The 12,856-nt window shown below is 36.9% G+C and overlaps 2 protein-coding genes across 2 annotated transcripts in view; one reads left to right on the top strand and one right to left on the bottom strand.

Annotated features, from left to right (window-relative positions):
- Window positions 1-12,856, bottom strand: part of org-1 (optomotor-blind-related-gene-1) — a 259,354-nt gene that overhangs the window by 169,263 nt on the left and 77,235 nt on the right. The window lies entirely within an intron of this gene.
- Window positions 5,286-12,856, top strand: part of LOC135713470 (fatty acyl-CoA reductase wat-like) — a 59,649-nt gene continuing 52,078 nt past the window's right edge. Inside the window, exons 1-2 of the mRNA XM_065236595.1 lie at window positions 5,286-5,859; window positions 5,991-6,081. Coding sequence (XP_065092667.1) covers window positions 5,765-5,859; window positions 5,991-6,081 — 186 coding nt within the window. The 5' untranslated portion in view covers window positions 5,286-5,764. The remainder of the gene's footprint in view (window positions 5,860-5,990; window positions 6,082-12,856) is intronic.

Raw genomic sequence — 12,856 nt, 5'->3', positions numbered from 1 at the left:
TTGTTATCAAGAAAGTGGAAAACACCGTTTTATAACATGTCATAGATTAATACAACTGAAAAGGTACAGATTGTCTTAAAAGGAGTTGAAAATAATGTTAACCCTTTGGCTGTACCTTGGAGTCAATTTGACCCCACGCAACCTTGAAAGGCTGTTACTTTTCTATTTTTCGATGGATTTTACTAATACTTTCGTGACTAGGTGCGTTCACCAAAGCTCTGTAATACCAGAAGAAATTTTCTCCAAAAATCTTTTAAAAATATTTATTGGAATTTTTTATTGAAATACTTACGTTGTCTGTTGGGGTCAATTTAACTCCAAATTCGAATTGCCGTATTTTAACGAAATTTCAATGAATTTCTAAAATTTTAAATGATTTGTAAAGTAAATTTAGTGGACTATCTATTTAAATTTTCAGATTGTTTTTGGAGGGGCGGATCGCTCGGGAAGAGGTGTCATTGTAAAAATAAACTCATGAAGTGGCATTTTTTTTTGTTATAGATGTATATATCTTCAGATCCCAACCATTTGGGATGTAGATTACTTCTGCAAAGATATTTAAGAATAGAAGGCCTTCAAAACTATGGTAGAAACTAGATAGCGCTAAGACGAAAATACACACGCCTTCTTAAATACACATTATATAACGCTATCTACAGATCCTGCTCATAGATGGGATGACCTATCGTGAGGTAAAGAGTTTAGTTCAGAATTCACTCAACAGGTAACGCAAGTGTCGCTTTCTTTTTGAATTGTGTGCCATAACTTAACAACTTGACTTGATAGAAGGTTCCCGTTTTCGGCAAAGTTATTCAAATGGACAATTATATGGTACAGAGCATAGTTTAGAATTCACTCACACCTATGCCCTAAACTAACATATGTACTAGATAAAAGGTTCCCGTCTAGGGTAGAGTTGTTTAGATGGACAATACCTATCCTGAGGTAAAGAGTTGAGTTCAGAGCTCACTCACCAGGTAACGCTAGTATGACATTCATTTTCAATTGATTGCCTTAACCTAGCATCTTGACTAGGTATAAGGTTTCCGTCTTTGGCAAAGTGGTTCAAATGGATAAGACATATTTTATGGTTAAAAGTTTATTTTAGAATTCACTCACAAGGCAGCGCTAGTGTGACATTCATATTGAATTGATTGCCTTAACCTAACATATGAACTATAATAGAAGGTTACCGTCTTCGGGAAAGTCGTTTAGATGAACAATACCTATCCTAAGGTAATGAGTTTAGTTCATAATTAACACATCAGGTGTCGCTAGTGTGACATTCATTTTGAAATTTTTGCCTTTCCTCAACAACAATTTTATTGTTAAGACTTCAGCTCAGAAAGAACTCACCAGGCAACGCTCGCGTGACATTCCTTTTTCATTGTTTGCCCTAACTTAATATATGGATTAGATAGAAGGTTTCCGTCTTCGTAAAATTTGTTCAGATGTACAAGATATATCCTAAGATAAAGAGTTTAGCTCAAAATTCACTCTCTAGGTGGCACTAGTGTGATTTTCATTTTTATATATTTATCCTAACTGAACACATGGACTTGATACAAGGTAAAGTTGTTCAGATGGCCAAGACCTATTCTAAGGTAAAGAGTTCAGCTCAGAATTCACTCACCAAGCATTTAATTTTGAATTGTTTGCCCTCAGATGGACTAGATTTTCCGTATTCAGCAAAGTTGTTCAGATGGTCAAGATCTATTTTTTGGGTAATAAGCTCCAAACAGAATTTACTCACCATTTGGCCCTCGTGTGACATTCATATTGAATTGTTTGTCCTTACTTAACATCTTGACTAGATAGAAGGCTCCCGTGTTCGGTAAAGTTGTTCATACATGCTAGACCTTTTCGATATTCGACAGTTTAGAGCAGAATTTACTCATCAGTTCACACTGTTGCTTCCCGTTTTTTCGAGTTTTTTTGGTTTTACTTTACAGCTTGTCTTGATAGAAGGTTTCTGCTGTTGGCCAAGTTTGTAAGTTCATTAAAAACAATTATATGTTCATAGTTTGGAATTTACTGCCCAGGGCTCGCTAGAGCTAGAGACTCCATATAGCAAACTTCAAATATATGTGGTAATTAGTCAAGAAACAGCAAAATCCCAAACGATACAAAACTGTGTCGCTTACACAGCTGGGTCTCGTTTCCTATTATATGCGAAAATGTAGCTTAGTCGAAAAAAAAAACAGTTTAGAAATGTCGTTACATTTATGCCATGCCGATAAAAAATATAAAATTTTCAAATGTACTTTAGCAAACATGTTATGATACAAGCAATGGTTAGAGAAAACAATAAATAATGAATTTCACACTAGCGACGTCTGGTGAGTGAATTCTGAGCTGAGCTACCAAAAAAATAGGTCTTGTTCGTGGGATCCTCTCTGAGCTCAGTCGGTTAAGACTCAGCTATAAAGCAAAATCATGTTGGAAGCGGCTTGGTTCAATTCCCGGTCTGGTCTTAGGCATAGAGTATGATTATACTTGTCAAACAGTATACTAATACATATATGGCTTAGAAAGTTCTCAATTAACAACTGTTGAAGTACATCTAGAATAGTTGAGAACCGGCGTAAGGTCCAAGCAACGACGAAATAAAAAAAAACCAAAGAAGAAATAACATGTAAACAAATTTGCCTAAGGCGGAAATCTTTTATATATTAAGTAAGGACAAACATTTTCAAATGAATGTCACACTAGCGCTACCTGGTTGGTTATTAAGATGTACCATAAAACTTTGCCACAGACAGGAACCGTCTATCTAGTCAAGATGTTATGTAAGGACAATAAATTCAAAATGAATGTCACACTAGCGCCACTTAATGTGTGAACTCTGAACTTAAAACATTACCTTAGGATGGGTCTTGTCCATCTAAACAACTTTACCCAACACGGTAACCTTCTATCTAGTACATATGTTAGGTTAGGGAAAACAATTCAATATGAATGTCACACTAGCGCAGCCTTGTGAGTGAATTCAGAACAATTTTTTACCATAAAATGTTTCTTACCCATCCGAAAAACTTTGCCGGAGTCAGGAACCTTCTATCTAGTAAAGATGATAAGTTTGGTCAAAGAATTTAAAATAAATGCCACACTAGCGCCGCCTGATGTAAGAATTCTGAACTAAATTATTTTTTCTTAGGATAGATCTTGTCCATTTGAAAACCTCTACCCAACACCTTCTATCTAGTATGTCAGGTTTGGCCACACAATTCAATATTAATGTTACACTAGCGCCACCTGGTGAGTGAATTTTAAACCAAACTCTTTACCTTAGGATAAGTCTTATTACTGTGAAGAAAGCCTGCTATCTAGTCATGAAGTTACAGTTGTGTTCAATATAATAGCAGCGCATGCCGATTTCCATACAAAATGGTCAACTTCGACATGATGTAACTTTGTTAACTTATGATCAATTGAGCTGAAACGTTCACCACAGAACTACAAATATGTTCAATTTTACGATTACAAAATACTAAATTTTTGGAAGCACCTGTTGGAAAGTGAGACACTAGGTAAAATTACAACTTTCCTCAAGACGCAAACCATGTATATAAGCAGGATCTGTAGATGCCTTTATATAATAAGTATTTAGATGGCGCAACTCGATCATTTTCGTTTTAAGCCATCTTGTGAGTGAATGTTGTCATAAACTATCCATAGTTTTGAATACACTACCTCCGGTTACGAAGTTTTTTTACGCAGTATTCAATTTACGTCCCTCTTTTTACGAGGTTTTTTTACGAAGCAAATTCCAAAAGAAATGAGTTTTTTGTGATTTTGGAAAACTGGGAAATGCTGTGAAATACCCCACAATATGGGTATTTTTTTTTAATCAGAGTGACAAAAAAAAAGTAATTTAATCAGAGTAGTGACCGTAAATCGATGTCTGACGCCATTTTGAAATCCAAGAGGGTGGCTTCCGGTTGCAGAAAAGCTTAGAAATTCTGTCAAATATCTCACAATTTGGGTATTTTTGGAATCAGCGTGACGTGTAGGGACCAGAAATCAATGTCTGAAGCCATTTTGAAATTCAATATGGTGGCTTCCGGGTTTTGAAAAACTCTGTCAAATACCCCCACAATACGCATATATTGGGAATCGGAGAGGTGTGTAGGGACCAGAAATCGATGTTTGACGCCACTTTTAAATCCTAGAAGGTCACTTCCGGTTACAGAAAAGCGTAGAAATGCTGTCAACTACCCCGCAATATGGGTATTTTTAAAATCGGTTTGACGTTTAGGGACCGGAAAAACATGTCTGATGCCATTTTGAAATCCAAGATAGTGGTATCCAGTATTTGACAGTATTTTAAAGTGTTTCTGTAACTGAAAGCCACCATCTTGGATTCAAAACTGGCATTTGAAAAGGGTTTCCGGTTCCTTTACGTTACCCGATTCTTAAAATACTCTTATTATTTGACAGTATTTTCCTACTTTAACTATTTGTTTGAAATACTTCTGCGTGAAGTTAACGGTTTACATAGTTGAAGATGCTAATTTCAAATAACAGACTTAAGTGGTAATTTTAATACGATAGATGAGGAGATGAAAGTATAGAGTTGATAGTTCTGTTAGAGTACGGCAGTGTGAAAATTGTATTTAGAGAGTAGAAAGCGATCAAGGACAACTTTTTTGGGAAGGTACAAATCGGTTTGATCATTTTCTTTACCAAACTCCCCCGTTGGAGAGGGATGGTGCCGTACTGTAACGGAACTATCAACTCTATACTTTCATCTCCTCATCTATCGTATAAAAATTACCACTTTAGTCTGTTATTTGAAATTAGCATCTTCAGCAATCGGACAAGATCGCGTCAGATCGAATCGTCATATGGTGTGGAACTGCATTTTTGCTAGCCAAACAACCTTTTACAGCACTATTTTGAACATTAGATCGCTTATCCATGGTAACTCAAAATGAAATCGACGAAAAGAATCTATCATCTCAAATAAACCCTATTTGCGCAACGCACGAAATACATTTATTTAATGATAGCATACTTCACATCCCCCACATAGCAATGAACTATCGCACAGCGTTGATACTAACAGTATCGAAGAATAGCATACGCTAAATAAAAACCCCAGATATGTTTATAATCATATGTTTATATCACTGTTTTATCTGGCAATATTGCAGCGCATTTAAATATAGCACCTTGCTGCGGCTACAGCGCTATATCGCCTTCCTTACCACCACGCCAACCGACGAGGCGACGAAACGATCGCTAGACGATCACCACCTGGGCATCTGGAAGCACAAATTTTAGAGCCTATATCAACATCGCGCGCGCTTTGTTCTGCACGTTCAGCGAGGTTCGTAGAGATTCAGAGGTTTGCGAATAAATGTGGCATCGTGCTTGGGGCACACTTTTACTCGTTGGTCAACCGTCGCGTCGTTTGGCAGTGCGCGCACTCTAGGAACGAACCGTACGTGTGCGTGTCAGTATCTTCCGATCTTTGCCTCCTGGTTTCTCGCTAGTCTATTGGTGTTTTGATTATTTTTTGTTTCTCTGGGCTTTCATGAGTGACTTACTATCTGCTAGCTACCACCAAGGACCAGGGGGTTAGTAAGCTCAGTGGATCAACAGCTTCAGCTCGAGTGGTTCAGAATCGTGTTGCACCTCAACCGAGACGGATCTTGGGTAGCTCGTAGGGCTTTGAACATACCATACGCGGTAACGTTGTGTCATAGCAAGCAAGCAGGTGATTCTTAGAGTCGATAACGGATTTGAATACAGTGACAAGATGTCGAACATTAGTGCATTCTATCGTGACAAGGTCGTGTTCGTGACCGGTGGTACCGGATTTATCGGGAAAATCGTGGTTGAGAAGCTGCTACGGTAAGAGAAATGTGTGGGAGTGTGGAGCAATCTGTCAAATTAGTTGGGAAAAGGACTGTTGGAAAAGTTTGTAGTGATACTCATCGATCTTATAAATGTTTTCTTTTCATCTGGACATTTCTTCCCAACAGAACGAGTGAAGTGAAAGAAGTCATTCTGTTGGTGCGTGAGAAGAAGAATACACTGCCGGAACAGAGAATCAAGGATTTGTGCTCGTCGCCAGTGAGTATTTCAAATGTACCTAATTGCTAACGATCAAGTGATACTATGGTAGAAAATGTTTAGTAAAAATTAATGTGACTCAAGGGAGAACAATTATAAAAAAAGTAATTTAGTGGTGGAACTCATAAATCGCATGTGAAACGACAATGTGTGATTTCCAAACTCGCGCGTCTTGGAATGATGTCGTGTAACCTAAAAACCAGAATCCAACCAAAATGACCCTGAACGAGCAAATTGTGGATTACCTTGCTCGCAAGTCTAATGCCGCTTCTATTTCTCTCGAGTCACTTTCCGAGTCGGTATTTATCAGATCGACATTTTTCCTCCCAACGAATCGTGATGCGAATCTTAGCCTACGAGCTACGACTTAGGTGGTTTCCAGCGAGAATGTAGAACGCCTAGGCCGACTGCAATAAATGCGTCGCGGTCAGCCTAAATATGAACTACAGCAACAACGGCGACGAACGTTGCAAGAGGAGTGGTGTGGTGTAACAGTTTGTGCGACTTAGGGCTTCGAAAGACATCCAGTGCGATCGGAAAACTAACATGGTCTCAAAAGAAATCAGTGTGTCGAATGAGATAGCTGTACCACGCCATCACGATGACTAATAAATAAGTTTCTGTTTTGTCGAAATTGTGTTTCATCTGTCTGTTTCATAACGCATTCAGTATGTTTCGATTGTAGAAAAAAAATAGAGCTTGACTTGAATTGGAATTGTTGAGCACGGCAGACTTCAAAAAGGTGTAATTATAAATGATAATGTGTTGACATTAAAAGCAAAGCTATGGGACATAGATATCTACTTTATTTCTATGATTCAATATTGGCTCGGCGTATATCGAAATTGTGGACAGTTTTAACTGTAGTTACAAAAATAATCTGGAGATGGAATGTGATGATGATTCAAGAATAATTGCTCTACATAATCAACAAGTTTCACACGAAGTCACTTCCTTCCATTTCAAATGGATCAAAAACAAAAATCCAATATTTGATCAACCAGTGGTCAAGGTGCTGTAGGTTATTGTGAGACTGAAAGTTCAACTCAACATAAAGCTTGCTGAGTGACGATGGCGTATCAGCACCGGTTTAAAAATGTGGAAAATTTTGCGTCTCAAAGAAGCTGCTGCGTTCTCTTTCTTCGTTCTGGAATTCGACACAAACATTGTGAGCAAATTATTGCTCTTGATGCAATTTAAAACTCAAAACTGTGATTAAAGTGCAAGCTGAATCTGCTGGTGTCATCGGTGCACTTATTTCTTGATTTATAAGGAAACATTTGGAATAAGATGGGGCAAAAGTTTGTTCATTAACCCGTGAAAAATAGTATTCTTTGATTTGATAGTTTCCCCTAAAAAATCACCAAAAAATGTTAAATTTTCGAAGAGTTACAAGCAAAAGTTTGATTCGAGATGATAAATTATAACATTTGTACCAACTTTTGGGAAGAAAAACTTAATAATGACTGGATCATTAAGAGTACATATCAAACAATCAGGAACTGCCTAAAGCGAGGAAAAACTTTGATGAGTCTTGTCCCAAATCCAGGCAATCATTCACGAATCAAAAATAGAGCAGAATACCACCAAAAAATCGCACCCCAATTGTATTTATTGTGGAAAAATCCCTATTAAAGTGAATTTTGTTGCTCACCAAGTTCCTCCAATATCTGGGCATAATCATTTGGTTTCTTTATGTCCCTCTCACCCTCATGAGGCATTTGAAGATTTATACTGGCAAAGCTTCTCAAAAATTGCCATTAAGTTTGCAAGCGCCATTGCTGAAGGTAGCATGAATCGTCACCACCTTCTGCTGCACTAACTACTTACACTACGAAAAACTCATAATGTGAACTTTGGTGTCGACAGAGCTGCCTAGTGACGTAAGAATAAGTTGAAAGAAACGATATATGAAATGTCGTCTTTTCGTCGAGTTGCGTATGTTTCGCTTTCGGAACACTTAATTTTACAAGACATGTTACTTTACGTTTCATGTTTTATGTCGGAGATAAAATGCGTCACGTGAATCTAATAATAGTTTTAATAATAATAGCGAATACACGCTATTTAAAGTTGGTTTTGGCCACATTCGTATTTAATTTGCAAAGGTATAACATTTTCAAATACTGGGAGGTAAAAACCCATCGAACAATCGCCTATTGAAGAAACGGCAATTTTATTCAACTGCATGTTTAATGACTCTTGTACTATTTTTATTAATAATTTATGTGAAGAGCTTTTTTGAGTGTGTTGATTTATTTCCTTTTAATTCCATTACAATTGCATATCTTTAAACAGATACGTGTATTTCGTCTACTACTTGCAGACTTCATCAGTTCTAAGTACCAAACACTTCTTCTTCGCATTTCAAGCTTATTGCTTATCGCATATTAGCTTATTGCGTGCTCTCTACTTATGCACTTCCACAGTTATTAATTGAGAGCTTTCGATGCCTGTACCATTTTTGCATTAGCATAATTGTGTGGCAAATATAAGCATACTCTATATCCATAGAAGTTGAGAAATTTTACAACTCGAAAAATTCCTAGACAAGACCGGGAATCGAACCCAACCATCTCCAGCATGGTCTTGCTTTGTAGCTGCGCCTTTACCGACCGAGCTAAGGGAGGCCCCATTTTTGGTGTTGTACTCAACACTACTTGGCACTAATGAAGTATGCAAGCAGTATACGAAATACGCGTATATCTGTAGAAAGATAAGCAGTTATAACAGAATTAAAAGGAAATAAATCAACACACTCAAAAAAGCTCTTCATAAAGGGATTCCGTTTAAAGGTTCGACAAAATTAAAGAATAACTTCTGTTCAGGCATTGTTCACACAAATTCGGAGAATCTATTCAACCACAACATTCAACTACTTGGTGTTTCCAGATACCAATTTGTTCTTTCAACGACTTTAATTCAGCATTAGTTTGAGTAATTGTTGTACATAGAACAAGTTAACCTTTGTTTAGCTTTTAATCATGTAAATCTGGTGATTTTAATCAGCCGGATGCTTAATAGTAATATCAATTCTAAGCTTTTTAAGGCATTAAATAATTATCTTTTTCTAACCTTGTTCATCCTTTTTGTATTAATTAAAAAATAATCATGGAAGACCGTTATAATTATTATAGAAGAGCTTTACCTTGATGCTGACAAATTGGGATCAAATATTTATATTGTTATTGTAAGTATTAATATTACCTATGCATTTTGGGATTCGAACCGGCAGTCACTGGTTTACAGGCCTCAACCATACCTATTGGACCATTTAACCATATGTGTGGCAAAAGGTACGGTCATTGACTTGAAACACCTCAAATTTAAGTTGAATAATAGCAACCGGAATAGTATTATACAGCAAACAAAATTGTAAACAACAAATGGTGACAGTGAAACATTCCTCTCAATTTCAAGTGCAGCAAACAAGTGTGTGATTTTTTTTTTATGGTTATTTTGATGCTATTATAGTGCCATAATTGGATTAAACTTTTGGAATGTGGTCTGAAAATTCAGTGCAAAACACAGGAATACGTCGTCACAGTCCACTTCTACCTGAATATATTCCTTAAAAACTCCTCTTCCTTCTATCTACTGCTGGTGCTGCTTGGGATTAGGAAGTTAGGCAGTGAATTAAGATAAAATAAAATACCGGAAGTGCAACGCGTGACACTGAAGAAAATTAACAATATAGTACAATAGATTGATATACTTCTATCAGGCCATCAAAATATGTGAAGCGCATTGTTGTTGAATAATAGTAAGCTTAAATAAGTCTTTTTCAGTCTTTAGTTCATGCACTACTAATCAACTAAAAATTCAGCCAGGTTATGAGCAGCTGTGAATACCTTAAATCAACCAATAATCCGCTTCTGTTCTTACTGTTCAGCTTGAATTGTTACTTGGAAATTTCTTCCTTAAATAGCGATGCTGTATATGCTTGTACCCCATGTCAAGTATCGTTTGATTAGATACTAATATACATTTCCTTGCCATGCTTATTTGTGACTCTGAATTGTTTGTTGGGAAATCAATCGATTCTGGCAGTTCCCAAGGCTGCCCCTAATATCTGTTCCACTTCGGGCAACCCATGTGAAGGCATTTTTTCCACATGCAGGTTATATAATTTGCTATGCCAGGAGCAGCCTGGATCGGTATCATGTTTGTCATATTGCATGTTTTGTATAATGTATCTATGGTTAATTTATCAATTGTAATGAACTGTTACTGAAAAAACGTTTTGCTAATTCGATTCGATATTGAATCCAACCTACGTCGCGATAACGATAAACCACAGCACTGCGCTAGCAAGGTGGTCAACCAAGAGAAATAGGTTATATTAAATATTGTATTTTGCAGTTGAAACTTGATTCTTGAGCGATCTGAGTTTTCCGGCTGTGTTATTGTGGACCGTTGATTGCAATTTGCGGCGGGATTTATGTCCCGTGTGCGATAATTTAATTTGATTGAATAAGTTTTAGCAAATGTTTTGTTCTCGAGTTGCTGATGCAATGGTTCTTGGTGTGCTCTCGCATTTCCCTTTGCTACCCGGTATGACCGTAACCGCGCTGATCTATTGTTCGGTTGCTGCGATGAGCAACGCTTGTGTTCACGGAGTGTGGTGTAAATGAATAGATACCGATAACACGTTCGATCATACTGTATTTGAGCATGGCCGTTGGCTGATCGAAGTGAATGGCCGGGAATGGCGATGAAAGTGCCTGCCAAACAAAAATGAATATTATATGGAAAAAAAAATGTATCATATCCAATTACTGTGTGGCTAGAATTACTTCGATGTTTCTATACATTTTATCGAAGTTGTATGCAACATTCTTTGAGACTTGGCAAGCAAGCTTTTTTCCGCAAATAGCTCGCGAGATGTCGTTAGTGAGATCCGTGGCGATAATTTTAAGGATTATTTATTTAAATAGTTACATCTGTTTGTATGTGGTATTAGGGTGGTTCAAAATATAGATTTGGCTTAACCAAGCTCATTCGATTTTAAATCAGTTTCTGATCATTCTCCCTAAATTTGAGTTCATTGAATGTGAACCCATACTGCACTGGCTTATATGAGAATTACTATGGGAAAAGTGAACTTTTGCTCTTAACGTCCTAGCCCTCCACCATCATCATTTACGAGAAAGCTTGATATCTCCACTTATGTGGAATTTGATCAACTACAACTTTCCACCACTTTTTAGTTAGATAATTAGCAACTAATTGATTTCGAAAAAAATAGCTGCTTTCAAAGCAACACTTATGACATAGGTATTTTACCTTATTATTCGTACCAAGAACACTAATGTTGCCTGCTGAGAAGTTGATGGAGCATGTCAGAAACACACCACCTTCGTAATCAATTTATCAAAAATCATCCGGACGTTCAATTGAAATGCCGTCTGAATCAAAGTTGTAGTTGGGAAAATTTCACATTAGTACAAATAGCAAACTTTTCTGTGATCATTACAGCGAGGGACTAGTTCGATGAGATGTAATTTGAATTCATAATGTATGCATCCACACCATTGGACATCGAGCATAGATACATTTAGGGAGCTTGTTCCAGTTGAAAAAATTCTTACAAATGTATAATCATTGTTCTTGATTTCTGTTTGTCACCCTGTGACTTTGATCGGTTGAAATAATTGGGTAATTTTAGCTTTTCTCGACTTTCGCTAGGAGGTTCCTGCAATATCTTCAGCAAGTTTCATAAAACAGTAATTGGAACTATCTATTCAACCGTTATCAACATCCTCGGAAGTTTGATAAGTGTTTTTGTATTCGCATGAACATGTGTTCTGATTTCCGCGGAAGTTTTTCTTTTTCTGGACTCCCTCGGACTGACTACATTGGCTACACTCGGAAAATTCTTCTGAATTCTTCTGAAGCATTCTGCAGATTTCCTTCAAAAGAACTTCAGTCTTCCCTTTGGAAGTTTCATCATACTTTCTGCTTAGTAGTTTCTCATATTTTCACCCAAAAATCCTTCTAAAACTGTTTCCCGGGAAATTGAAACAAATTCCCAAAAATCGGGAAACGTGATTTTTGGAAAATTTTGGAAAGTTTTCCGGGTTGTCCCGGATAGGAAACACTACCTTCAGCCAATCAATTTCCAATGACTTTGATCGCATTAGATCTATTTTTCGGTTGATGTGATTGGGTAATTTTAAAAAATATTAGGAAATTCTGGAAAGCGTGGAAAGAGTTGAATATTCGTTTTTTTTTAGTCATTTCTAGATCAAACAAAAATAAATCTGGTGCAACTTTAATTCGTTGTGTTTGAATCCGCACTATATTAGAGACTTATTTGATAAAGTATTGAGTTTATTATCATTATTGATTCCCATTTGTTACGCGATGTGCGATGAGCTAAGCGTTTTGTTCAAGATTTGATGCCCTTTGAAAAAAATAGATATGATGGTACGGAAAAAGCAAAAAATATGAGGCATGCTTTGGAAAACATTGGTAACTGCTTTCGGGGACGTCATTTCTTTGAATCGTTTCTTGTAACCAGGCTTCAACGATCGGTTGTCGAAGCTTTTTACGATGTAAGGGGCACGGTGGCCTTAGAGCGACCGTTTTTGCTTTACATTACTTTAAAAGATCGCATCACTTTCCAAAGTGAATCCAGTTCTAATCCAGAACAAATTTTTTTTGACGTGGAACTAAAATTGATTGTTTTATCTGGATTGTAAAGGTGATAGGTGGCATTGAACCAGTCTGTCCTGGTGATCTTTTTTATGTATTTCGTATTTTTATATCGGTC

Source organism: Ochlerotatus camptorhynchus, unplaced genomic scaffold (genome assembly GCF_037179485.1).
Source record: "Ochlerotatus camptorhynchus isolate MF236.1 unplaced genomic scaffold, CSIRO-AGI_Acam_v1.1 ptg000556l, whole genome shotgun sequence".
Classification (NCBI taxonomy): Eukaryota; Metazoa; Arthropoda; class Insecta; order Diptera; family Culicidae; genus Ochlerotatus; species Ochlerotatus camptorhynchus.
The sequence above is the reverse complement of the archived record's forward strand: the minus strand, read 5'-3'. Positions and strand labels throughout refer to the sequence as shown.